Source organism: Cordyceps fumosorosea, assembly GCF_001636725.1.
Source record: "Cordyceps fumosorosea ARSEF 2679 chromosome Unknown scaffold_6, whole genome shotgun sequence".
NCBI classification, from domain to species: Eukaryota; Fungi; Ascomycota; class Sordariomycetes; order Hypocreales; family Cordycipitaceae; genus Cordyceps; species Cordyceps fumosorosea.
This window is the reverse complement of record NW_017387306.1, coordinates 569,010-595,980: the sequence shown is the minus strand read 5'-3', so window position 1 is coordinate 595,980 and position 26,971 is coordinate 569,010. Positions and strand designations below refer to the sequence as shown.

The window sequence follows — 26,971 nt, the reverse complement described above, 5'->3', positions numbered from 1 at the left end:
TGCGATAGTCAAGCGGCCTTGAAAACTTTCATACACAGCGTCCCGATACGCAGGATTCGGGATTCAAAAAGATGCTATTGAATCTAATAATAACAACATCATAGATACTGGGAACCGGCCTTCTTTGGCGTCGGTGTTTCAAACCCATCCTCAACTTCAGATTGGCCGCCTTGGACAGAAGAAGCCATGTTGGTCGTGTCCATAACAATAGATTCCCGGAGAGCCGGCGCCTTCATTTCAAGAGGAGCTTCTTCTATGCATAGAGTATCTTTCTCTTCAAAGTCAAATGCCTCTGACAGATTAACTGCCAGGAATGTCTTTGGTAATTTCACCCTGCACCCACTATTAGCGACTACTCTTCACACATCTTTTACTTGGCATACGTACTGAGTGAACTTTGCTCGCAGAGTTTTGATGACTTGCAGCCAGTCTTGATGAGCCGTCAAACTACGCCTCGGAGCGCACCCGATGCAGTGCCGGCTATCAAGCTGTACATGCAGAGGGTCAAAGACGTGGCACCCGGGACTGATTGTGATTCGAATGCTGTAGGTGAATGCCGGCTCGTCGCCCGCCGCACTTCCGGCAACCAGAGTCACCTCCGACTCGTATAACTCAAAGCAAATCTGAGAGAGATAATCCAGCTCTGGAATCGTGCTGCGCTTGATTTTGGTCTCAATCCCGCCTTCGATGATACAGTTGAGAAGTGTGTAGATGTGAGATTCCTTGGTGAAATAGAAGAAAGATTTGGCGTCGTTAGAAGCCTGCATCTCTTCTAGGTCCTGAACAATCTCCTTCAACAGGGGCAGCGATGTCAAAAGACCAATCTCAAGCTTCTCACTGTCCGAGATGCCATACTCTTGAGGGCAGATGAAGTCGAAAAGAATCTTTGCCAGCCTGTACAGTTCCTGGAGGGGCTCATAGCGAGGATCAGGTTTTGCTGTCGTTTGGTTCGTGCCTTTATACAGGCGGAAGTATTGCTCAGGCTGTGATTCGTCATTTGACCCTCGGATACTGTTGATAAAGGAGCGTCTGCGAAATAGCTTGCGCACAGAACGGTTGTTCTGATCCGACTTGTCAGAGTTGTCAGAGATGGCCCCTTTGGCGTCCTCGGAACCCTTGCTGTCCTTGCCGTCTTCACCCTCTTTCGATCGCTCTTTGCCACCATATTCGTCTTCCAGCATACCCTTTGGAGGAGTGAACACCCACTCGAGAAACTGTCGATTGTGTAGAGCATCAAACTTCATCGTGTCATAAAGCTCCGAGATCTTGCTAGGGTCTACCTTCTCTCCATCACAAAATTCAGAAAAGAGTTTCTCCCAGCGCTCACGGAAAAGTTCGGCATCTTCACCCGAGCACCATCTGGACTGAATGCTGGTGACGGCATTCGCATGCGAAAGCGCCGAAGAAATAGAGGCGCTGGAACTTTCACCGTTGAGCTTCTCCGTGCTGGGATTGGAAATAGCACCCAGAGAAGCAGCTGCTCCTCCACTGTAAAGCTTGCCATAGTTGTACTGCATCACGCGCCGATGAAAATTCATCAGCTGCACCACTCTTGTTTGAACTTCAGAAGGCTCGGGCATGTTCTCCGGCCACGCAAATTGCTCAGGGCGCTCGTTGCCCTTGCGCAGCAAGCCCTTTAGCTTCTTTTTCACCTTGTCAGTTTCGTCCTTGGCGGCGTTGGAATCATCCAACAAATCCTTGCGAACAGTGATAAAGTCTTCGGGGATTTCCTTTTGCCCTAGAAAAGACGCCGCCCAAATTTGGGCACTCGCCGTGACACGTCTTTCCGAGCTGCTGAAGACATGTACTTCATCCAGGATATCCCTGTTCATGAGCATGAGGTCGTTGCGCATGTTTTCGCCCAGCTCTTGAGCCTGATATCGCGCCGAATGGGTAGGCTCACCGCCCCATTTGATAACGAGCTGCAGCTTATCAAGCACCAGGCTTTCCTCGGCAGCTGTAAACTTGGACATGGTCACCCCGGATAGGGAATCATGTCTGCGTGGTGAGACGCGGCGGGTTCCGTCCTCCGCCAGGTTGTCCGAATCTCCTTGGACTGCACTCTCTTCCTCCTCCTTGACGTTCAGGAGACCTCTCGCCGATGGATCTGTCTTCTTTTTACGGAACATGGGCTTGATCTGGACCTTGGTTCCGGCCCAGCTTCCCTTCTTGACAAGCACGTTCCGGAGGGATTTTAGTTTTCCACGGTCCTCAATACCTTGTTCAAATGCGAGGTCGACAGCTTGCATGACACTAGCCAATGCAGCTTCACCAATGAGCAGAACCTCTTCTTGGTGGCCTTTCAAGAGAGCAATAAATGGCTCAGTGTGGAATGTAAACTTGTACTTCTGTTTCGGGGTTCTGTCGGCGTGTCGAATAACGGAGACCATGCCCTTCAGCTTCCACGAGTGTTTCGGTGGAGGCACGGCAGGTGCATTCTCGTCCATGGGAGCTTGGTGACCCGGAGTAGTGGTGGTTGCTGTAGACTTGACGGATCCCGGCGCCGACCCAGCAGCTGCTGGGAAGACCGGATCAGACGCTGGAGGTGGAAGGGTTAGGCTTGCCGCGGCGTTTTGGAGTTCGGAAACCAATGCGTTGTCTGAGGTTGGAAGCGTGGTCGTAATTGAGTGCGTTGCTGCTGCTTCCTCAGATTCTGGTTCAGTAGCTGGGGTGGGAGAAATGGTAGTGTCCTGCGATGCAAACGCATTTTGCAGCTCTCTTTCCTTGAGCGAAGCTGTTGTCTTTGACATGGGATCAAAATCTGAGGCGGTAGGTGACGGTAAAGGAGGTGTAAGCGACACTCGCCTGAGCTTCTCCTTGATGAACATTTCCTTTAAAATGCTGGCACAATGCTCGTAGTAGTCTTCGTTGTCTTTCACAAAGCTCCAACCATTGACATCAATGACGTAGCTTTTGCCAGCGGCGCGAAGGAGATCGAATCCACAAACGCGCTGACCAAAAGCGGTTGAAATTTTGCCCGCCATGTCCCTTTCCTCGGTGCTCAAGGCAGTGACGTATCTCAGCTCCTTCCCGTGAGTGTTGCGCCGAACAACGCCATCGACAACCGGCGACTTTCGTGTCTCGGCGTGGCAGAAGGTCGGACCAACGGTGTATGCCTTGACGTCCTCGGCGTTATCGACTTGCATAAAGCTTTCATAAACGTAGCTGTTTTCTGGTTCGCTGATGCAGCGAGGCGTATTCAGGTCCGCGACAAAATCAGAACTCTTGTTGCCAATCTTGCGGAATAGCTTTCTCGCACCACCACCGGCACTCTTTGGAAAGTAGATGATGACGTTGTGGTCCTCCGCGCTGGTCGGTTTTTCAACGAATGGCTTTCGCAACACAGCACCGTCGACGCTCAGAGCGTCGCCATCCTCAATCAGCTCGACCTTTTTGGGGATCAACGTAGTTGTTGGATCAACAGGATCAAGAGTGACCCCGGAGACCTCTCTAATGTATTTTGTCACATCCGGAGTAAGCAGGCCAGGGCCGCCGTCGCGGCTGACCTCGAGGCGTTTTGGCGTGCGTACATTGATTTTGTCGAGTAGACGTAGGCAAATACGCCTGTCCCAGAGAATCTGCTGCATGGGCACATCGTTGACGCAGAATGGCTTCCTGGCCTTGACATAGGCAATTGCCTTTTCGAGCGGGAATCCGTCGGAATAGAATGATATCAGATAGTCGCTAAGCTGTTGTTAGCATTCATTGTCTCAGATCTCAGATGCAAGGATAGCTTGGTCGCGTGGCGAGTAGCTAGGCCTAATAGGACAGGCTTGACAGGCATAGTACGGAGTAGAAGAGCCTGACTGCCCGATGAGGTGACCGAGGTTACCAGCGCCAAATCGCATAGACTTACCAAATTGGCCAATTTTCAACCTCTGCCATGCTTGTTAATATAAAGGGTCCAGCACGCCCCGATATAGCTTAAACTGACCTTCATCCAGGATGACCTTGTCGCCAAATACCACAACATCGAATTCTCGATTGGCAATGATGCGATTTAGGATATTGCGGCTCGGCTTGCTGCGTGCCTTGATGTCGAGCGCACAGATGCCAATGACTCCCCACTGCGCCGGTTTCGCTAGAAATGGAGTTGGTCAAGAGGAACCAACTGGGTAGAAAATTTTCGCGGCGGTAAACTGACCTTCTTCTCTGTAGTGATGGTTACCCCTGTCGCTACTGGGACTGTGGCTGCTGTTGGCAGTGCTGCCGCTGAAGCGTCGCTTTACCCTGCTGCGGGACCGGTCTGGCACCTGCGAGCGCATTGTCTCGGCTCGCTGGTTGCGTCGCATAAGATCCAGCGGCTGGTGAATGTCTCGAGGTGTCAGCTGAGGACCAGCAGGGCCAGTGGCTTGTGTGGAGGATGTGGTGACGGTAACATTGGAGACACCGCTCTCTGAGAGGCCGGAGCCGGAGCCGGAGCCAGAGCCCTTGGTCGCCATAAGATTTGCGGAAGCGGAGCGTACAGTGGCTCCCTTGTCGGAATTTATCAGGCCCCTTGCTGAAGCAAGAGAGTATATCGAGCTGTTGGAAAGACGACGGGGATCAGATTCGGACCAAGACGACCTGGAAGCCACCAGAACAGGGCTGGCTTGGGGGTTGATTGTGGTGAGCCGGGTTCGCTGGGCGCTCAAGGACTCGTCGTCGGGTCTGGGTAGAGGACTGTCGTCTGTGGAAGCGGTAGAAGTGGCGGGCTGACGGCGAGAATGTGCCAAAAGTGCTCGTGTGCTCCTTAGCTGAATTGAGCCGTTGTTTGTGGGCAGGCTGGCTCTCGTGGGGTGGATGTCGGATGTGCCTGGCTCTGCATGCCGGCTCTTGGTATTAGTGACGGAGCCAATGACAGCCGGGATGGAGATGCTGCGGGTGTCGCCGCGGCTGAGAGACTTGTTGGAGTTGAGCGAAAGCACCGACGCAGACGATTCGGAGCTGTTGCTCTCGCTGACGTTGACCGAGGCGGAGGAGGAAAGCGTCGTCGAGGGTGGCAGCGGCAAAGGCAGAGGCAGAGGCAGAGGCAGAGGCAGAGGCAGAGGCAAATGCTTGGACCCGTTTACGGACCGCCTGCTGGTAAAATTCAGAGGCTCCATGGCGAAAGCAGGTCCGGTTTTGGAGGCCACGCTAACTGGAAGGCCGCACACAATCTGAGCCACCACTGGCCGCTGCCGCTCCCGAAAAAAAACCTAATACTGGTAACCGGCCACACAAGGGAGGTGAGCCAGGTCAGGTCAGGTCCTAGCGAGTGTGCTTGTTGCCTCGTGACATGTGCCGACTGTAAGGGCGGATAACGGAGACCTATTATTAGTATCCGTAATTTCGCTCGCTATCACGTCGTCAGTTGTCAGTGGTCTCGGCGAGCAAGCCCCGTTCGTCCTGCAGTAGGTAATCGATGTCTGGTCGTCGAGGTAGGTGGTAAGCAGGTATTCCCAACCGCAGACTGACTGACTGTACAAGGTAAGTCGGCATCGGAAAGTGCCACCTGCAGCATCAGATGGAGCCCCGGCACGGCGCCGTTCAGCCCTTGAGGATCGACTCTGCGTGATGCGCGATGGGCTCCTGGATGCACCACCACCTGCGGGGAAGCTTGGGCAGAAACGGGGGCAAATGCGCTAACCAGTAACTAACTACCCTACTACATCGATCGATATGACCAAGCATAGAATTTTCAACATCAAGCATGGCTTCAACCCATCTCAATGACGAGGTACCACATGTATGTTGAAGGCTCGTCGTCTGGCATTGGCCCACCAGTCGGAGTCTTCTGAACAATGCAAGCGCGCCTCTCACAGTGTCCTCTAAAACGTTCCTGAGCAGTGTACTAAATCTTTAACTGGCAGCGATGGGATTGGATGAGGCACTATAGGAGTACCATGTCTGTGCCTAAGATCCGCTGTCTCAGACGCGCACTGTGCCTGGGACCGAGACGTTTGATTCTTGGTTTCCGGCCTCGTCGCGGTGCTCCATGTGGGCTACATGGGCTAAAACCTGGATCGTTCGCATCGGCCGCATTCGGCCACGTTGTCCATCAAGACACAAACATGCCTCTAAATTTCAGGATTCCTCACAGGAACTTGAAGGCGTCATCTTGGTGCATGTTGTGGAATTATTCTCGGCTTCCGCTTGACAAGTAACACGGATTTATTCGGGATGTGGTGACGGGTGCCGATACCCTTCGCCGAAAGTTACTAAGCATACCCTCAGGCCTTATACGTCGAGAGGAGTCGAAACGCGTAATTGGGCTTTATTCTTGGTAAAGAAAGGGTAGACGCATTCATCAAGGTTGACTTTATAATCGCCAATATATTCCTCTAATTATTTCCTGAAATTATGTACAATCTCTATAATTTCGGAGGACCGGAAGGTAAAGATGAAGAACCTACCTATGCTTCTGTTAGTTAGGCCCTTGTCTGGCTAGTGTGGGGCAGATTGGCAGAAAATGGCAATTCTCGACACCGCCAAAAATTTCTAGACGATGCCTCTGTCGCCAGCAACAATCTTAAGAACGACGAGCGACATTGCCGAAATACAGACTCGCACGGCACCATGGGGCCATCCAACACAGATGGGCCGCTGGCAAAGCGTCAGAGAGTCGCTGCTCCCGCTCCCACATCCAAGGCGCGCGCGAATGTTTCGCGCATATTTGCCCCATTCCGAGTGAGTACTCTACCCCAAGCAAAATCCTTTGATACTTTGCTAATTGCCCGATTGAATACAGACTGTCGGCTTGGTCTCACCTACAAGCGTGCCGTTTACTTCAATCCCGCTCGGAAAAACCACATTTCAGATTACAACATCGGTCGGCAGAGCACTACAAACCTACGACCTGAAGCGTGGTCTGAACCTCGTCTTCGTTACCCGGCCCGAAACCCCCGCCGTAATTACCGCCACTTTTGCCTGGAAAGAAAAGGATTTTGCTGCATGGGGTGGAGGAGATATCTCTGGACCCAAAGGCCTCTGGGTCTTCCAAAGAGGCAAAAAGGTCGACGAACTTTCCCTCCCGGCCGACCTTGACGAGCCTATTCAGCAGATCCTGATCTTTGGAACATGGCTGGTTGCCTGCGCTTCGACACGAATCGAAATCTTCAAATCGGCGACTCTTGAGCATTACACTACAATCCACACTATGGCGGCAGCCAACGGCGACAACAGAATCACCGGTGGCGTGACAATGATGCCGACCCTCTTGAACAAAATCCTCGTTGGTCGCAAGGACGGTTGGGTTGAAATTTGGAATGTCAGCACCGGAAAGCTCATTTACACTCTTCTGCCACGAATTCCCGATGCTGGTTCTGTCACTTGCCTCGAACCGAGCCCGGCGCTTTCCCTTCTCGCCATTGCTTATTCGTCCGGCGCATTGATAGTCACGAATGTGCTTACCGATAAGCCGTTGCTCGAAATAGAAGCCGGGAATCCAGAAGCCCCCATCACTTCCATCTCGTTCCGCACTGATGGAATGGGTGCTGGAACGGATGGGCGCAAAGAAGGCGTCATGGCAACCGCTACTACCGCCACGGGAGATGTCACATTCTGGGATCTGAATGGCGGTGGCCGGGTTATGAGTGTCCTACGAAGTGCACACAATCCTCCCACGAGCGATGGGTCTACTGTAAGGGGAGGTATAAGCAGAATCGAATTCCTACCTGGCCAGCCGGTTATTCTTACTAGCGGCCTGGACAACTCCCTGAAATCTTGGATCTTCGATGCCAGTCCATTTTCGCCTGTCCCCAGGGTTTTGCACTCGCGCAGCGGCCATTCTGGACCTGTCAATTGCCTGACATTCTTGCCGTCTGATTTTGACGGCGCTGAAGCTGGCAACAAATGGCTAATCAGCGGTGGCCGTGATAGAAGCCTTTGGGGTTGGAGTTTGCGCCGCGATGGCCAAAGTGCCGAGCTTAGTCAAGGTAATATCCGCAAGAAGGCCAAGAAGGTTGGTATTCTTGCCACCAATGCTACCGCGCACGGGATGACTACGACAATCGAAGACCTCAAGGCACCCGAGATTACTTGCATTGCAACTTCAATAAACCGCGACGGTGGAATTGGTGCCCTCCCTGGCAAACAACCAATTTGGCAAAAGGGGGGTGCTCAGAAGAAACCTCTTGATGCTGAGGTTAGCGGCATGACTGGCTGGGAAAGTGTCGTGACAGCACACAAGGGCGATGCGTATGCCAGGACCTGGTTTTGGGGACGTCGCCGAGCCGGACGCTGGGCTCTCCCCACCGGCGATGGATCTCATGTTTCGACTGTTGCAATCAGTCCTTGCGGCACATTCGCGGTGGTTGGGTCGGAGGAGGGTGGGCTGGATATGTACAATCTCCAGTCCGGCACTCATCGCCAGCGCTATCCCTCTAAATTGACGCCTGCACAGGCTCGTCAAGTGAAGGCTCAACAATTACGACAGGGTGATGAATCTGTGTTATCACACAAGGGCAGTGGTAAGAAATTCTTGCCTGGCACCGGAAAGCACACAAAGGCCATTACCGGCCTAGTTGTCGATTCTATGAACAAATACGTGATATCCAGCGGAATGGACGGCAAGATCAAATTTTGGGATTTCTTGACTGGCACGCTACTGGACCAACTTGACTGGGCGCCTATGACCCGGCCAACGCGCTGCCGCTACCACCCAGGCAGTAACCTGCTTGCCTTTTCCTGTGACGATAACTCTGTCCGCGTCGTGGATATTGAAACGAAGCGGACTATCAGAGAGTTCTGGGGCCCCCAAGATGCCATCAACGATATATGCTTCTCAACTGATGGGAGATGGGTTATTGCCGCCTCGAAAGACTGTCTTGTTCGGATATGGGACCTCCCAACAAGTCATCTGATTGATGCTATCCGTCTCACCAAGCCATGCAATGCTATTGCCATGTCAGCTACGGGCGAATACCTGGCAGCAAGCATTGATGACGAACAAGGTGTCGCTTTGTGGACTAACAAGGCACTGTTCAAACATGTGCCAACTCGACAGATATCCGAGAAAGACCTCGCAGTACTGCGTGGGCCTACCGTTTCCGGTGAGACTAGTGAAGGAATGTTGGAAGGTGCCTTTGAAGACGAAGAAGAGGACGAAGATGCAGGCCTGGTTGCCCCTACGGTTGACCAGTTGAGCTCCGAGATGACAACACTCAGTCTTGTCCCCAAGAGTAGATGGCAAACACTTCTGCATCTGGATCTGATAAAGGAGCGAAACAAGCCAAAGGAAGCACCCAAGGCGCCCGAAAAGGCACCCTTCTTCTTGCCATCTGCCGGTAGCAAACAAGCACTCGCGGATAAGGCCCAGCAAGATGGAGCAGATGACGGGGGGCGGTCTCGAATCACTAAACTCGAACAAGCCCGACTGGAAGAAGTTTTCAGTTCAAAGCTTCGAGTAGGGGCGGAGAGCGGCAATTGTGGGTTGACTGTTTACTCGTGACATAATTCTTGTGATTGGACTAACACTTGCTAGACGACGAGTTTATTGATCATCTAAAGGGGCTATCGCCCTCGAGCGCTGACCTTGAACTACGATCACTATCAATTGGCAGAGGGAGTGACGAAACCAATGAGCTTTTGCACTTCATTCGTGCCCTGATCTATAGACTCAAGGCGAGACGAGACTACGAGCTTAATCAGGCTTGGATGACTGTATTTCTACGGCTTCATTTCGATCTTGTCTTGGGCAACGCGACGTTGTTGGCAGCTCTCCAGGAGTGGAAGACACTACAAGAACGGGAGGGAAGCCGGTTGAATGAGTTGGTTGGATATTGCGGTGGCGTTGTGACTTTCCTTCGAAGCCCAAGGACATGAGTGGATTGATCTAAGCATTATTGTATTGCATATAAAATTATTATCTGTTTTTTCTCAAGAGGAATCTCAACATGACAGAGAAAATATCTGCTGCGGACAGAGGATAGTCTATGTAAGCGTCGAAGATGCTCTTTACAAGAGTTCTTAAAGGTAAAAACGACCTGTGGAGCGCAAGGTTTCGTGTGCAAGTAGCGCTAAGCCGCTCCGAGACAGCGTTGCAGCAGCACCCGTCGCGGGGCAGCGCCGACTTCTTAGTACCTTCGTACTGTAGGTACCTTGGTATGTATTGTAGGTACATATGTACATAGTATTTTTTTTCGGGGTCTGGAAATTTTCCAACGTTGCCTTTCAAGCATCACAACGACATCATTACGGCAATGGGTAAATTCAGAGTGAGTGAAATCGCCATGATACATGTCAATTGGTAGGAGGCTGACTGAATACCCTCTTGACTAGGGAAAGAACCGTCGCGGCGGCGGTAGTGGTCGTGGTGGCGGCCACGGCGGCGGCAACACATGGCGTGACTATCCTCCTCTGAAGAAGGAGAATGAGCATCTCGAGAATTTTTACAACACGCTGCTTCAGCTTCCCGAGGAGGAGAAGCAGCAGTTCTGGGATGCCCTCAAGCGCGAGCTTCCCAACAGCTTCCGCTTCTGCGGCTCCAAGGGGTACGTATTCGCTCGCCGTGATGGCGAGAGCTTCTGCGCTTCGTCACAACCAACCAACCGGTTGTCGCATATCACACAGCAGCTAACAATGGGCTCCAAAGACACGCTCTGGCCGTCAAGAGACTTTTGCGAACGAGATATATCCCCGAAATTACCAACATTGAGCACCAGGATGGCCGACCCGTCGAGCCGCCTATGCCCGTTCCCTGGTACCCTGACGAGCTCGCCTGGTGGATGACGACCCCCAAGAATGTCGTCCGCAAGTTCCCGCCCTTTGCCGCTTTCCAGAAGTTTCTCGTCTCCGAGACCAGTGTCGGAAATATCAGTCGTCAAGAGGTTGTCTCCATGATCCCTCCCATGCTCATGGACCTCAAGCCCGGCATGACTGTGCTCGACATGTGCGCTGCCCCCGGAAGCAAGTCGGCGCAGCTGCTGGAGATGATCCACGTCGGCGAAGAGTCGCGCGTGCGCAAAGTCTTGCGCCAGTTCGCGCAAGAAGACGGTCTTGTTCTTGGCGACGAAACCAAGGAAGAGATCGAGGCCGACCTCGAAGCCGACCCTTCTGACCAGGGCCGCGCCACCGGCCTGCTGATTGCCAACGATGCTGACTATAAGCGCGGCCACATGCTTGTTCACCAGCTCAAGCGCCTCTCGTCGCCTAACCTCTTAGTTACGAATCACGATGCCACCCAGTTCCCATCCATCAAGCTCCCTCCCTCGCCCAACACACCAGACAAGCCCAACTACCTGAAGTTTGATCGCATTCTTGCCGATGTGCCCTGCTCCGGTGATGGAACGCTTCGCAAAAACGCGAACTTGTGGAAGGATTGGCAGCCAGGTAGTGCTCTGGGCCTGCACGCCACTCAAATTCGCATCCTTGTGCGCGCTCTGCAGCTGCTCAAGGTCGGTGGTCGCGTTGTCTACTCTACCTGCAGCATGAACCCTGTCGAGAACGAGTCGGTCATTGCGTCCGCCATTGAGAGATGCGGCGGCCCCGGCAGCGTTGAAATTATCGACTGCAGCGACCAGCTCCCCGGCCTGAAGCGTGTTCCTGGCATGAAGGAGTGGAAGATCATGGACAAGGGTCATCGGATCTGGGGCTCTTGGGAGGAGGTGGAGCAGTTTGCCAAGGAGAGCAACGAGGGTGTTGTTCCCGGTCGTGTCTCCCAAACAATGTTCCCCAAGCTTGAAGGCTCTGAGGCCTACGGACTTCCTCTGGAACGGTGCATGAGAGTGTACTCGCATCTGCAAGATACCGGCGGCTTCTTCATCACCGTGCTCGAGAAGAAGACTGATTTCAAGGCCAAGAACGAGAATGAGCGCAAGCCCCCTGTACCGGCCTCTAATGGAGACGACAAAACCCCTGCTGAGGGGACTGAGAAGCCCACCGAGGCCGAGAAGCCGAAGGAGCCTGCTGTGACGACCGCGGAAACAGCCACGGAGGATGCCAAGATGGAGGAGGCTAACAGCACCTCTGGCAAGCGTCCTCTTGAGGAGGAGCCAGCTGATGCCGAAGCTGCCAACAAGAAGCTCAAGACAGAAGCGGACTCGTCTGCCGCCGCCACACCACTGCCCAAGCCTGACCCTACCCACAAGCAGCTAAAGAAGCAGGGCCCCGTCGAGGAGCCATTCAAATACCTGGATCCCTCCCACCCAACGATCCAAAATATCATCGACTTCTACAAGCTGTCGCCTCGCTTCCCGACGAACCGGTACATGGTACGCAACGAGATGGGCGAGCCAGCCAAGGCCATCTACTACACCACAGAGCTTACGCGCGACATCCTGACGGAGAACGAGGGCCGCGGTATCAAGATCATCCACGGCGGCGTGCGCATGTTCATGAAGCAGGACGCGCCGTCGGCCGAGGTGTGCCGCTGGCGCATCCAGTCGGAGGGCATGCCGATTCTTCAGGGCTACGTCGGCGAGACGCGCATCGTGCGGCTGCGCAACAAGGAGACACTGCGCCGGCTGCTCATCGAGATGTTCCCCAAGATCAACGAGGACGCGTGGCGCGCCTTTGACGAGATCGGCCCGCGCGTGCGTGACGTCGGCATGGGCTGCTGCGTGCTCCGCGTCGAGCCCGAGGTCGGCGTCGACCCGGACTTTTCCGAGTCCATGGCCCTGCCGCTCTGGAAGAGCATCCACTCGCTCAACCTCATGCTGCCCAAGGAGGACCGGGCCGCCATGCTGCTCCGCATCTTCAACGACACCACGCCGCTCGTCAACATCGCGCAGCAGCTGCAGCAGAAGAGCGAGGCCGCGAAGAAGGAGGCTGCCGAGAGGGAGGCCGCCGAGTCGAAGACGGAAGGCGCGGATGGTGCCGAGGAGCAGGAAGCGCTGGACAATGCCGACGTGGAGGACCTGCCCAGCCCGGAATAGAAGGCCGATAGAGGTCTCTCGGGGGGCTGGTTCTTTGATTGTCAAAGTCATGGTTCGAATAGAAACCGGAGGAAATGAGAAAATGGAGAAGATCTAGGGAGTTATTTCTGTCATGTTTCAAAAGGGAATCCTGCTTCTTGTGCCCAAAGTTTCTGGCTTCAAACTGCTTATGCCGCACATGTGGTTGATTTGATGTACAACAAAAACAAATACGAAGGAATGCATCTCGATTTGCTTGTAGAATATTTTTCGGGCACGTTTTTTATCGTAGTAATATTTCAAGTGTTGTACAGAAAGTGTTTACGGTGGTATACACGGAAGGCGGCTGCGCTTCCGACATTATTGTTATTACATCTTTGGACGCCCCGGGCAAAGCTCTAGCCTTCTTACCGATGCTCGCCGAGCAGCCCGACCATCCAACGGACGACCCGATCTACGCCCTGGCCATGGATGGCGCTGACGGGAATCGCCGCGCAGCGCTTCGTCCACGCGCCGTCGCCGAGGCCGCTCGGGTGCGGCGCCTCGCCCGCCGTGACTTCCTCGAGGTACGCCTTGAGGGCGGCAAAGTTGGCGCGCGTCTCGGGCTTGTCGGCTTTTGTGGCGACGACGAACCAGGGCTTGCCGGCGGTTGCAGCCGCCGTCGTCGTCGTCGTCGTCGTCGACGACGGTTCGGCGTCGGGGAGGGTCTCGAGGTTGACGGGCCCGCCGCCGCCGGAGAAGGGGTCCGGCGCGGCGCCGTTGTGATCGTCGTCCCAGCGGATGGCGGCGCGGGCGCGCTCCTCCTCGTCGCGCATGGCGGCGTAGAGGGCGACCTCGCGCCAGAGGGCCTGCAGCGCGGCGACGGCGTCCCCGGCGGCGAGGTCGACGACGAAGGCGAGCACGCCGGCGCGCTCAACGTGCCGCAGGAAGGCGATGCCGAGGCCGCGATCGAGGTGCGCGCCCTCGATGAGGCCCGGGATGTCCGCGACCGTGAACCGAGTCCGCGCGCGCACGTCATCCTCCTCCTCCTCCGCCACTGCCGTTCCCGGCACTATGGGTCGCCCCGAGTACTTGTCGAGCACGATGGTGCCGATGTTGGGCTGGAGCGTCGTGAACGCCCAGCTGCCGACGCGCGCGCGGCTGTTGGTCAGCGCGCGCAGCAGCGTGCTCTTGCCCGCGTTGGGCAGGCCGACGAGGCCGACGTCGGCGAGCAGCTTGAGCTCGAGCGAGACGCGCAGGGTGACGGCGTCGTCGCCGCGCGTGGCGAAGACGGGCCGCGGGTGCTCGCGCGAGCAAAAGTGCGCGTTGCCCAGTCCGCCGACGCCGCCGGCCGCGAGCAGGATCGGCCGCGGTGTCGGCCGCGATAGGTCTAGCTGGATAGGCGCGGGCGGCTGCGAGAGCAGGCGGGTGCGCCGAGGCATTCGCGGGAATGAGGCCGACTTGGCGTCCGTCTTGCTCATGCCGGGGTAGAGAAGCCACTTGTGGCGTTGAGGGTCCTCGATCTCGTCCTCCTCGGCCGCTTCCTCCTCCATAAGTTGGTCATACCTGGCCATGCGGGCGTGCGCGCGGCTGCTCAGGTCCTCTTCCCACTCGTCCGTCTCCGCGAGCGGGTCGTCTTCCACCTCTTCTCCGTCCACGACCGCCGCCGCCCCCTCCTCCGCAAGCTTTTCTTGGCGCAGGCGCTCGAGCTTTCTCTGGCGGCGCTCCTCATCCTCAATCTCAATCTCCCGGCGGCGTCTCGCCTTCATCTCGGCGCGATACAGCTTCACGCTCAGCGCCTCGTCAGCCACGGGGTCGGTCCGCTCGAGCTCGCGGATGACGGTGCCGACGGGGACGGTGATGACGATGTCCTCACCGCGAGTTCCGCTCTTGGCGCTGCCCTGCCCGTGGCGGCCGCGTCCGGCGCGGATGAAGCGGCGGCGGGCAATCTTGTGGAGCGAGGTCTCACCATGGGCGGCCTGGATGTAGATGTTGCCGCCGGCACCGCCATCGCCGCCATTGGGGGGGCCGTCGGGGAGGTAAGCCTCGCGGAGGAAGGAGACGCAGCCGTTGCCGCCACGGCCGGCGTAGAGTGTGAGCTCGGCGCGGTCGGCAAAGGTGGGCGCGGCGTAGTCGTCGGGCGCGGGATTCAGGCGGGACTCGGGCAGGTCGTTACGGATGATGGACGATGAAGACGCGGTGTCAATGGGGTGGTCAGCAGCGGTTGTTGTCGTGCTCGTGAAGCGGCGTTGGCATGGATGGCGCGCGTGGACGGCCGGGACGGCGGCGGCGCGACGTGGTGATGGTGACACGGCGGATGCTGCTGCCTGGGCTGCCGTGACGAGGCCGGCGGCCCGGGTGGGCGTAGGCAAGAGGAGAGAGGGGTAGAGAAAGGGAGCGAGTGTCGCAGCCGTGGCCAAGATTGTGCGAGCGCCGTGCCTGGGGCGGCGAGTGGCCACGACGGCGGCCATTGGGAGGCCAGGGGGAGTCGCTCGGCGGTTAAAGGGGATGGTTTTGGCGAATCAAAAGACTCTGCATCGGGAGCGTCCAGGTATGTGCGTGAGCATGGGGTGGCGACTGGCCGTCAGGTCTGGAGTGAGGTATGTGGTGGTGATGGTTGTGGTGATGCGAGGTTGAAGGGGTCCCTTTTCTTTTTTCCCTTTTTTTTTTTTTTTTTTTTTTTTTTTTTCCTTTTTTTCCTTTTTTTTTGGGTTTGGCTCTGGTTCTTGGTTGTTGAAGATGCATTGCTGCCCAATCAGATCATACCCTATGTACTGTACATACATTATTAGTAACGAGCGGGAACAGGCGCCATCAGCGGGAAGGCGATATCTGTGTGGGGTTAGGGGGGTTATGAGCGGGCTACAGTGCTGTTTCGGGGCTTTTCAGGCATTTCGTTGTGGAAATACAGCGCCTGCCTTTATGGTGGAAAATGAGAAGCTTAGTGAAGAGTGAAGAGGGAGGTATTGTATGTACTGTACATACATACTCTCTGTAACCTCTGTAATAGCATCTGCGGCATGACGATGTCAACTGACTGCTGGTGCCTTGTCCCTGCATTTACTTGGCGTAATACAGCATTCGTTTCTTTGGCACAAAAAGTGGTGGACGCCCTTGATGCATTGACAACTTTGTGTGTTGTGTTGCACAGCAGACATGACAAGACAAGAGGACTATGTATGTATATATGTCTGTCTGTATGTATGTATGTCACTGCGACCGATCTGGTACTAACATCTTAATCAGCTTGCTTCCTTTCCGCTGCAGGTCTAAAAAAAAGCCATCTACTGTACACTCTACCTAACTAGTATGTATGTATATACAGATTCAAATATGTATGTCCCTACCCGTCAATCCCCACTGCACGCCTTTTCACGAGTAGCGTCATTGCATTCGTACTTGTACAGTATCTGTTTCCATAGCAGGTTTCCCTCACTACATACTCTCACAGACCATGGTGACTTTTTGCCGCCGAAACGAGCCATTCACTGCGACCCTGGAACCGCCCCTATGGGAGCTGCGTCGCCCTCTGCTTCCCGGTTCTCCAGCATCACATCACACATACACATCCTTTCCTTTCTCCCTCCCTTGTTCATGAGCGGCATGCTACCCGCACCACCCTTTGCCCCCTCCCCCATCACACAACCCGCATACTCAAGGCGCCAAAATATCGCCAAAAATAAGAAAACACCCACTACTACACACCTCCTCCACCGAACGTAGCAGTCGACGGCATTTTTGGACCACGGCCGGTGGGCCGCCGCTGAGTTGTCAAGTCTGCTCTCATTCGTCAAAAGTCGTGCATGAGAGCCTTCATTCCGTCCCTCTGCTCATTGGACCGACTGATGGCGTGAGGCAAGCCTGTTATTCGCTGCAAGGTGAGTACGGAGCAAACTACCTATGTACATGGGTAGTAGTGAAGCGAGGGTCGAGGTTCAATGATGTGGCGGTGGCTTGTTTGGCCCATCTTTGCCCGCCTTTCTGCCTGCCCACTAACTAACGATGGATACATATGTAGGTAGGCGTGTTCGAGGAATGAGATGTTCCTTTACTGTATACGATTAAAAAATCAAACAAATCAATGAAAATTCATCGACAAGCAGAAAGAGAAAGAGAAACATTACCCAACGCTCTCACATCTTCACCCATATTACCCTGTAAGCGTGTCGCCTGTGTCAGTGCTACCTTGCACCAGTCTACCTTTTCTTTATCCCCGCGTGATACGGATACAGGGCGCGCAGCTACCACCACCACAGTGTCCATCACTCACTCACTCACTCACTCACCTACTCAACTTACCTGCTCACTCACCACCACACCAAGAACCACCACCACCACCACCACCACCACCACCACCACACCATGTTTGTCACCCTTGTAACCAGCTGCATAAACCTTCACCAAACTAAAACGCCTTGATTCAGTCCATATATGCCTACCCCGACTTATCGATTCATACTAAGACAGACCTACCCATTCACAGCTTTCCATGATCCCCCCTGCATACATACATACGTTCGCTTCACTGACGTTCTCCCATCTTCCCCTCCCCTCTGCCTTTCCGCTCCCACTTCATAGTAATACATAGCCTTGCATATATATTCCCACCATTTCCCTCCGTGTGCATTCTATCCCCCTAAATCCAACAATCCATTTTCGCATCCGTCCATCTGCTCCTGCACAACATCACCAACATACACACCAGCACTTACACCCGCCCAAGGTCACACAGGGCGTCAACAAAGCACATCTCTCTCCCTCTCACACCAAAAGCTCTCCAACGCTACGGCGTCTGACAAGGTGAACCCTGCTCGGGAACGAAGAGCCTGCCGATCCAAGGACCATCCATCACCTTGGTCTTTTCGTGCCGCTTTCTGTCTGTCGCCTCGCTCTGCAAAACCCAGCTTTGCCAAACCCTCGCATCCGTTCGTCACCCTGTATTTCGACCATCTTGCCGAGGATCAGCTCGCCAAGGAGATCAGAGCGTTACAGCCAGTCGGTCACACTCACAGATGGTCAATATGGCGCCTTCTCATGTTCCCTACGTTGACCCGCGGTGTGCCATCTGCACTGCGCCGGCTGAGGCGTCCTGCGGATGTGAGGCTCGCGCCTTGGAAGTCGCCATTTCCCAGGCTGAGGGACGATTTTTCAGCCCAATGTTCATGGATGTCCGGTATGCATCTTGTCTCTTATATTCTCTCTCTCTCTCTCTCTGCCTCTCTCTCTCTCTCTCTCTCTCTCCATCTCTCTCTCTCCATCTCACGTACACATCAAACCTACACACAGACACCAAACATTCACATTGACTTATATGCGCATGAGCAGCCGGATACACACACCTTCTCCCTACATCTAGTCTCTCACATCTTGTTTTTTTTTTACATTTACATCTTGTTTTTCTATATCTTGTCTCTCCATCTTGTCTCTCACATTTTGTCTCCCTACATTTCGTCTCTCACATCTTGCCCCCTGCACTGTCCCCTACATCTTCTCCCCTACGTCCTCTCTCCAATATCTTCTCTCTTGCACTCGCTAACGCCTTCTTAGCTCTTGGGTCCGCGCCCGCGCCCGCGACTACATCTTGGACTATTACCGAGAGATATCCAAGCCGTGCAGGACCGCCTACGCCCGGCACCGCGACGTCATCCGAGCCACATACCGCGCCAAATGCCCGCCCGAGGACCCCGAGCCCAACTACCGCAACGCCGAGCGCATATACCGCAAAAACATCGACGAGGCCTGGTCCCTCGCCGTCCTGCGCTACCCAGAGGTCCTGGACTACTTCTTTTCTCTCGTCCATATATCCCTCCCCGACGACCAGGACCCGGTCCTGCAACAACCGTCACCCGGGCGCCGCCGGCACGACGACAGCGACGACGGTCGTCCCCCCTTTAACCGCCTCGGCGAATTCAGGCACCGTAGGCGCAGGGTCTTCGAGCCGAAGAGGTCGGCGCCGATCCCCGCGTTTCCCATACCCCCGCGGCAGCCCAACGGCCAGCCCGCGGTGGCGGGGCGGCCCGGTTGGCCGACGCCGCCCCCATCGCCGCAGGCGTTTCCCCAGCAGCCGCAGCCGGGCGCCTGGTCGATGCGGTAAGCCGGATGGCGGATGACGTACCTGCAATGTTGGGGCGGGACAGGGGAGAAGGTTTATGAACCTGGGGCAACGAAGATGGGAATGGGCACATGTCAGAGACCCAGAATATTGTTTTGGCAGCATGGCAACGGAGTTTCTCGGTTATATCTTTTTCTATCTTTATCATTTTATTGATATCGGTTTATATTTTATATCTTGTTTAACTTTATATTTTTCTTGGGGGTTTACTCAAAGGCGTTCGGCTTGGAGGCCTGGCGGCCAGGTTGGAACACAGCATACACTCGCATCTCTAATCACCTAGTATTTTTCTTGGTTTATAGCTAAATTCATTGATTTGCTTTCGCTAAAAAAAACAATGATCCCAATTCTTTTCCCGCTTTTCACCTCTCCCCTCTGCACTCACCCCATTGTAGTCGTTCTCTGTGAATTTGTAACTTTGAACCCAAATCAAAACCGCTCCCCATGAAAATTCTAAACTCTTGCCCTTCATATTCTTACACAACTGAGCATCAGCTTTGGTATATCCCAAGCATACGCCAAAAGAATAAATCGTTGAAGAGAGAACATTGAAAAATTTTCAGATACTAAAAAAGGAAATTGAGAGAAACCACGACTCCCATGGTGACAGGTGAGTGGAGTATTGTATGCTGCGTCGTCCTGGACATGTGCTGATGATGGAGTGCAGGTGACTCCTATGCAAAGGAGATTTATAACCCATGATCGGGTCGCTTAAGCCTCCTGCTTCTCCGAGATGGAAGCCTTGCTGAGATCCTCGGTGACCTTTTCAGTCTTGTCACCGTTAGTGCCTTCCTCGTCGGCCTTGTCAAGTTCCTCGATTCTCTTCTTGGCGGCGTCAATGTTCTGGGAAATGTTAGAATTTCACTATCAACGCAAGACTCTTTGACGTAATCCTTACCTTCTGGGTCTGGGCAGCTTGATCAGCCTTCCAGCTGTTGAGCTTGGCCTGAACCTTCTCAATGACGGTAGGGACATCGTCGGCGCTCATGGGAGGGTCAATTCCCATGGAAGCACAATCCTCAACGACGGAGGGGGGGCAGTTGTAGCCCTTGGCGTTGACGCTGGCACCACCCTTCTTGCCCTTCTTGCCCTTCTTGGCGGCAGGGAGGTAATCGTCCTCGCGATCCTCCTTCTTCTTGAGGGCGGTACCCTTAAGACCGGTGGCGTCAACGGTACGCTGGGCCTGGGCGGTCAAGCCACTGGCAGCGAGGAGAGGAGTCTTCTCGGCCGTCTTCTGGCTCGGGTCAAGGAAGGCGAGGAGGTTGGTGGCGCGGCGAATCTCCTCGAGGAAGGCAGGGTCGCTCGCCTCGGACAGCAGACGCTCGGCCTCAACCTTCTTGCGCTCGAGGTGGTAGCGCTTGTTCTCGGCCTCGCGGCGCTCGCGGGCCTTCTCGCGAGCCTCGCGCTCGTAGGCCATGGCGGCCTTCTTCTGCGAGTAGTAGTCGTCCTTGACCTTGCGGATGGCGGCATAGGTCTCCTGTTGCTCGGCGTGGAGTTTGGTGCGCTCGTCGCGCAGGCTGGACAGGCCCTTGTAGGCGGTGTCCTGCTCAGCCTTGATCTGGTCGAGCTCGGCCTGGATCTTGTTGTACTGCTCGGACATGGCCTTTTGCTCGGGGTCATCCATGGTGTCCTTGATCTCCTTGATCTTGGCGCGGAGTTCGTCAATCTGCTTCTGGGAGTCGTCAAACTGGCCAAAGTTCTTGCGGATCTTGCGCAGGGAGGAGATGTCAGTCAGGGCCTTGCGCTCGTCGACGAGCTTCATGGTGCCCGAGTTGACCTTTTCATCGAGGCTGGCAATTTGGCGGTCAACATCCTCGACCGTCTTGTAGGGGACCTTGGCCTTGGCGGCCTTTTGCTCGGAGATGCGGCTGCGAACCTGCTCGTCGAGGCGCTTGATCTGATCGAGCTTGGAGGTGCGAGCGTTCTTGCCACCGGCCTGCTTCTGGCGGATCTCGTTGGCCTGAGCGATGAGTTCCTGGCGACGCTTCTGGACAGGGCTGGGCTGGTCCTTGTTCTTGTTGGGCATGGCAACGTCGATCTTGGCCTTGACAGCGTTCTAGATGGGGGTCAGTATGTTGCCAAAAAGGGATATTGCGCACACGGGCCGGTATTGGGTTGACGGCGCATAGAATTTAGCCATCGGAGAATTCTGGACTCCTCCGTGTGCGTTGGATAAAGTTCCCACATACCAGGCGGTCCATGGCGGCCTTGTGCGCCTTCTCGGCCTTCTCGAGGTCGGCCTTGAAGACATTCTCGTCGGGCTTCTGCGGGCGAGTGCCAGCAGGGGCGGGAGCGGAAGCGGTAGCAGTCTCGGCAGCCATTGTGTCGGCAGGGTGCAGTTCAGAGAGGTCCCAAAGGAAGCAAGGTCCTATCCGAGGCTACAGAACAGGGGTCCTCTTGCGAAGAGACAAGAAGAAGGAAAGGGGGGTCAAAGAAGTCGTTGGGTGGAAGACAAAAGACAAAAGTTGGTGGACGGACAGGAAGGAAAAGGGCCAGCTGGGCTTTAAAAAAAGTGGTTATGTGCAAAGCTGGTCTCGGCCCTTCCCCCACCAAGTGCCAGTGAGTGGCATGAACTAGGCAAGTACCAGGTAGGAGGAATTTGTACTATAAGGGTACTTGTTCCCGTCCCAATTGGGGTTATTAAAACCAAGGGTCCTTTTAGTTTGTAGAGATGGAAGGAATGGCTTTGTCTAAGTTCGTGAAGCGCAAGGTTGGCTTTTTATAGTCCTAACGCTGTACGATTGTAAACTCGGAATTGCGGTTGTCTCGTGTTTTCAATTTACGCTTTTGTGTGTGGGCGTACAGCATGGACAAGTGTGTCGCGGTAGGCGAGGGGAGAGGTCCCGGGAATAACTGCCCTGACCATGGTCACTGTGATTGTGTCGAATTCCCGGGATTTCCTGGTATTTCGCGGCACGTCATTAGCGAGCTAGTTACCTTCGCAGGCAAGGCATTTACATAGTTGCCTTGAAACGGGCATCGTAGCGACAATGACATGTAGCCATCCGTCCATCAGTCCAGCCCAGTCCATTGCCCAACCATCAAAATCTTGGTGGAGCCGAACCTTTTGTATGTACGTACCGCCTCTACCTCGCCAGCGAATCACATGACCCGCTGCCCAGGAAATTCTGCGCTTCGCGAACCTCAACGCCTGGCCGCGATAATGCGATAGCAACTTTTTTTCCTTTGCCTCCGTCCCCAAGCCGCCCTCTGTACAACGAACCAGCGACTTTTATCGACCGTAGCAGCTGGGCATCTCTCTTCCCTTGGTTTCTTCTGAATTCTTCTTCTTTTTTTCCACGTTTTGCATTGGGCGCTTTTCTTGGACTTTCCGTTTTTTTTCTACGCCAGACACGATGGATGACCTCCCCAATGACGCACGCTCTAAGGAAGTCGTGAGGCTCTGGAGAGCATGGAAGACGGTGCATGAGATGGTGGCTGACCGAGTACGATTTTCTTTCCCCCTACATCCTGTCGGCGCGCAGCGACTCGAGCTGCTGCACCTTGGTGCTCGATAGATGCCAGGCGTGCGCGTGCGCAGTTGGGCTAACAGTTTGCCTGTCCCTCAGGAATACGAACTCGCCGAGGATGAAATCAGCATCTCCCTTGACCGTTTCCGCAACGAATTCTGCAATCCCGACGGCAGTGTCAAGTACGCCCCCCCTTCATCCTCCATCGCAACCGCCCCCGTCTCTAACATCGCCCAGCCGCGGCAAGCTTCAGTTCTCCGCCCGCCCGTCCGACGCGATGCTTCGCAAGCACACCCCTCCCGCCACCGACGCCAACCCAGACCCGGTCCCCGACTGCGGCCCTATCTGGGTCGAGTTCCTCGCCGACAAGCAGTTCGGCGTCGCCCAGATCCGCCAGTTTGCCAAGTACACCATCACCAACAACTACAAGACCGGCATCATGGTCACCCACGTCGCCCTCTCGCCCGCCGCCCGCAAGTCGCTCGCCTCCGTCGAGAACCTCGCCAAGATTGAGTGCTTCCTCGAGGACGACCTGCTCGTCAACATCACCCACCACGAGCTCGTGCCCCGCCACGTTCTGCTCTCCCGCGAGGAGAAGATCGCCCTGCTCAAGCGCTACCGCCTCAAGGAGACCCAGCTGCCGCGCATCCTCGCCAAGGACCCGGTCGCCCGCTACCTCGGCCTGAAGCGCGGGCAGGTGGTCAAGATCATCCGCGTCAGCGAGACGGCGGGTCGCTATGCCAGTTACAGACTGTGCGTCTAGGCTGAGACATGAGGTGAACGACGACCGCGATGCGACGATAGAAGACCAAGATACAAAAAAAGAAGAAATCACTGGTGGGGATGCCGGCCGAACTGAGACGACTCACCTGTACAGTTTGAAAAGGATGGATTCTGCGATATTATGGGACGGCGTTTTATGGGGGATAACATTTTCACTTTTTTGACATTTAATTCCCAAGCGCAAAATGGCTAGGTATCTAGCATGAATAAATAGAAACCTACCCAATCAAGATGAAAAATAGCAAATCTGGAAGCATCAAATGACTATACATTGAAATTGAATGTACACGAAAGCTGCTTGAGGGTTCTGTTACATAAGCATGTGTATGACCAAGCTTGAAATCACTGAATTGCTCAAGAGTTTCAAGATCATATCAGCAGGTGTATTGACCAGCGCTTTATGCGTATATATATATCTGTAAATAAGAAACGTCCATCACATATGCACCGTAATCAAAACCAGAAAAGTGACGAAGACAAAAAGACGAAAGGTCCCCAGGGTATATATGCGCCAGAAAATCAGAGAAATCGCTGTATCCAAGCCCAATGTAGCGCCCAATTAGTAACCGTCCATGTTAAAACCCCGCTCCCCGTGTCCACAGCTATAGTATACAGACAGAAGGGTAAAGAAAGTAAGTCATCGCGGGGCATATCATTGTTGGAATGGAGATCGGCATGCAGTGTGTATGTACATCCCGTAACCCGGGGCATATCGCTGCAAAAGGACGATCAAAATCCTTCTATACAGGCCCCGACTGATTGCGGGGGCGGTCTTGCAGCTCAAAGGTTGACTGCGGAATGGGCTGCAGCTCGGTGCCGTTGCTAGACTGGGAGCGTGCGGAGCGGCTGTTTAGAGGGCCGAGAAGGCCGCCGAGATCTTGCAGCAGCGCCGAGGATCCGCGCCGCAGGCCAGTCGAGCTGGCAGGGACAGCGTTTGCGGGAACGCTGTGAGAGGAGCCGGGCCCAATGGTTGACGAGGTGTGGCTATCACGGCGATAACTTCCGCTGCTGGTCCCTACGGAGCTGTCTAATAAGCCCCCGACATCGAAAAAGGTCATCTTTCTGCCCCCTTGGTGGGAATCTGTCTTGGAGAGACGATCGTCGGGGAGGATCGCGTCGTCGCTAGCGGCTTCACCACTCAGCGTTCCGTTTTGGCGAGGCCATTCCCCTTTCATGTCGGCGGGTTTTGCAACAATGGATCGAGTGAGAGTCTCTCGCAGCTCCGGGCCGACAGCTAGACCAACGTCTCTAACAAGATCCTCATCACTGCCCCAGTGCTGATGCAGGGCGGGGCGTCGCGGGGCGCTACCGCGGTCAAACGAGTCGGCGGCCGAGTTGCGGCGAAACTTTTGCTTCTTCAAACCACGGTCGCGGACAAAAGAGCCGAGGACCAGGGCGTTGGCTGCGGCGGTGGCAAACAAGATTTCGACGGAGGCGAGGAGCGATCGATATTGTTGGCGGCCTTGGTTCCAGATGATGTGGGGGACTCGATATAGTGTGACGCAAACAACGGAGAGACTTAGTGAGAAGAGTAGGACAAGCTGGATCTTGCGCTTGGCATGCATTTGACTGCGTAAGATAATGGGGATGGGGAAGATGACGAGTAAGAGATCGGTCAAGACGTTGCAGGTGGCCATAGTGAGGAGCTGGACGTGACCCTGGCGGCATTGGCCACCCGGATCAGGCAAGACTTGCCAGTAATGTCTGAAGGGCTGGCATTCGGCCAGGTCGCTCACGACGACGGCGATGAAGGTTACGAGCAGGGTCCATCGGAGGGCGACCAGTGTGTTTTGGTAGGATCGCTGCCAGGTGATACCCGTGACTCGACGGAGAAACTCAAGAATAGCGCACTTAAGAACCCATAGGCTATGAATCCCGGTCAGCACGGTACCAAGTAGTAAAAAATGGCATCGAAACAACATATTGGGCTGAGGGGGAGGTAGCGAGAAAGTAGTGTGTGGTAAACTTACGTAGCGGCATAGAAGAATCGGCAGAGCAGAACTAAGCCGCTGGCTATCGACTTTTGGCGCAACTCCTGGGGGGTGAGGACAACACCAGTGAAATCGGCGTTGTTGGTGCCGTTGAGTAGAATGTAATGAACGCATGCCATGCGCAAGGCCAGAGGGATGACGGCGATGGCGGCAATCTTGTCCTCGAGAAAGAGGCGCTCGGTGCGAATGAAGCGGCCGGCGACGCGAAGAAAAATCATGACGGCGCAAAAGGATGTCATCCACCAGCAGACAAGCAGGGTCGGCTTGTCGTGGCGAAATGGCAGCAAACTGGGGGGGTCCGAGTAGAGCGTCATGGTGTCAGATGCGCGGAGCCGCGCCCGCCGGTCCTCCGGAGAGGATGCGACGAGCGAGGTGGGAGGTGGAAGAGGTCGGGCGGGAGGGATGGCCCCTGTCGCGGCGCGCAGATGGCAATCAACTATCCGTAACTAGAATATCTTCGTTGTCGATGTGCTGGGTAGCGGAATTGGTGGTGGTGGTGGCGTGGCGGCTGGGGTGTCATGGGCCTGCAGGTTGACTGGTTGAGCGGGCAGCGTGCGATGGGCGTCGGATGGCGATGGTATAAGAACGGCAGCGTCGGTCAGGATGTGGCGGACCGATCAAGACGAGACGATGCATGGGGCGATCAATATCGTCGAAATAGGCAGAAGAAATGAATCGATCCGGATAGTAGAGTAGGGCGATAGGTGTATTTGCTGTTGGGTGTGGCGAGGTTGGGGTGATGCAGCTGAGGTCAGGTTGACTCGCACAGCGAAGAGGTGCAGGTGATAGATAACCAAGGCTGGTGCTAGGCGGGCGACGGACTCGTTGCGTTGTGCGGTTGCGGCTGAGAGGGCGGTGGATTGGCGGACACCGGCGAAAAAAAAACCGAGGACGGGTGCTACATCCGAGAGCGCACACGGGACGGTGCAGAGGGAGAGAGAGACGAGCGAAGGAGGATGAAGCAGGATTGAGGTACGCGTAGTATGGCGAGGGTAGGATGACGGGAAGAAATGAGTACGACGAGGTGTGGTTGAGGGTGTTGCGAGGTGTATGTATTTAGTACCTATGTACTGTAGGTAACAAGAGGGAAAGAGCTTTTTGCGGAGGCGGAGTCTGCTGTCGAGTCGAGTGGATAATTGGGATTGACGAGGAGGCCGGCCCTGGACAATCGACGTGGGGAGAGAGGGTTGGTGGTCTTGGCTTGCAAATTTGGCTTGGGAAAAGGCCGGACAGACGGACAGAGAGAGGCGGAAGAGGAGGAGGGGAGACGAGGCCAGCAAGGATGGAGGGATGGATGGATGGGTGGAGGATGATGGGGTGTGGGAATTGAGGGGACGCTAATAATCGTCAGGAAGGCGGGCAGGCTGTGACAAGCATGGCGTACTGAGGTAGTATGTAGGGGCAGGGAATATCCATCTGCACCAGGCAATGACGATACACAAACGGCGTGTCTGAGTTGTGTGTGTGTTTGGATATAACGGTGCTTTTGGTACTTGATGTATCAATGGTCATGCAGGTCGTGATGAGTAACTAGTGGCTGGTTATCGTTGATGAGGGGGCATGATGATGGTGATTGATGATCATAGTGAGCAGCGCGCATCAAGGCTGCCTAGGTGGGCATGCACGATGCTGCTATCGAGTATTTTTTTACGAGGAGGATGAGGATGGGCGTCGCGCCGTGCCGTGAGCGAGCTGAGGAAATGGACGCTGCTTATCAGTTGAAGGCGATGGGTGACTTCAAACGGCGACCACTCGTTTGGGTTGGTTGTTGATGTGATTGGCGCTATTTGGTGGATGAGGTGGAGGATTTGGGGGGGGGGGCTG

The 26,971-nt window shown here is 55.0% G+C and overlaps 7 protein-coding genes across 7 annotated transcripts; 3 read left to right on the top strand and 4 right to left on the bottom strand.

The window, feature by feature from the left end:
• Positions 1-98: 98 nt before the first annotated feature.
• ISF_03349 (inositol pyrophosphate synthase) lies at positions 99-5,084 on the bottom strand (the record flags this gene model as incomplete). Its single annotated transcript, XM_018846955.1, has 5 exons — positions 99-333; positions 388-3,684; positions 3,857-3,878; positions 3,935-4,081; positions 4,145-5,084. The coding sequence occupies 5 exons, from the start codon at positions 5,082-5,084 to the stop codon at positions 99-101; spliced, it is 4,641 nt and encodes a 1,546-aa protein (XP_018705844.1).
• A 1,453-nt stretch (positions 5,085-6,537) lies between these two features.
• ISF_03348 (WD repeat containing protein 36) lies at positions 6,538-12,833 on the top strand (the record flags this gene model as incomplete). The annotated part of the gene is made up of 5 exons (XM_018846954.1): positions 6,538-6,648; positions 6,779-9,386; positions 9,443-9,753; positions 10,240-10,451; positions 10,553-12,833. The coding sequence occupies 5 exons, from the start codon at positions 6,538-6,540 to the stop codon at positions 12,831-12,833; spliced, it is 5,523 nt and encodes a 1,840-aa protein (XP_018705843.1).
• Positions 12,834-13,219: 386 nt separating this feature from the next.
• Positions 13,220-15,262, bottom strand: ISF_03347 (GTP-binding protein Obg; the record flags this gene model as incomplete). The annotated part of the gene is made up of 1 exon (XM_018846953.1): positions 13,220-15,262. One exon carries the CDS (start codon positions 15,260-15,262, stop codon positions 13,220-13,222), a length of 2,043 nt encoding a protein of 680 aa, XP_018705842.1.
• A 2,550-nt stretch (positions 15,263-17,812) lies between these two features.
• Positions 17,813-18,885, top strand: ISF_03346 (hypothetical protein; the record flags this gene model as incomplete). The annotated part of the gene is made up of 2 exons (XM_018846952.1): positions 17,813-17,964; positions 18,339-18,885. 2 exons carry the CDS (start codon positions 17,813-17,815, stop codon positions 18,883-18,885), a joined length of 699 nt encoding a protein of 232 aa, XP_018705841.1.
• A 729-nt stretch (positions 18,886-19,614) lies between these two features.
• ISF_03345 (hypothetical protein) lies at positions 19,615-21,224 on the bottom strand (the record flags this gene model as incomplete). The annotated part of the gene is made up of 3 exons (XM_018846951.1): positions 19,615-19,746; positions 19,802-20,959; positions 21,093-21,224. The coding sequence occupies 3 exons, from the start codon at positions 21,222-21,224 to the stop codon at positions 19,615-19,617; spliced, it is 1,422 nt and encodes a 473-aa protein (XP_018705840.1).
• A 1,035-nt stretch (positions 21,225-22,259) lies between these two features.
• Positions 22,260-23,136, top strand: ISF_03344 (DNA-directed RNA polymerase, RPB5 subunit; the record flags this gene model as incomplete). The annotated part of the gene is made up of 3 exons (XM_018846950.1): positions 22,260-22,349; positions 22,473-22,555; positions 22,611-23,136. 3 exons carry the CDS (start codon positions 22,260-22,262, stop codon positions 23,134-23,136), a joined length of 699 nt encoding a protein of 232 aa, XP_018705839.1.
• A 760-nt stretch (positions 23,137-23,896) lies between these two features.
• Positions 23,897-25,461, bottom strand: ISF_03343 (hypothetical protein; the record flags this gene model as incomplete). The annotated part of the gene is made up of 2 exons (XM_018846949.1): positions 23,897-25,022; positions 25,127-25,461. 2 exons carry the CDS (start codon positions 25,459-25,461, stop codon positions 23,897-23,899), a joined length of 1,461 nt encoding a protein of 486 aa, XP_018705838.1.
• Positions 25,462-26,971: the final 1,510 nt, after the last annotated feature.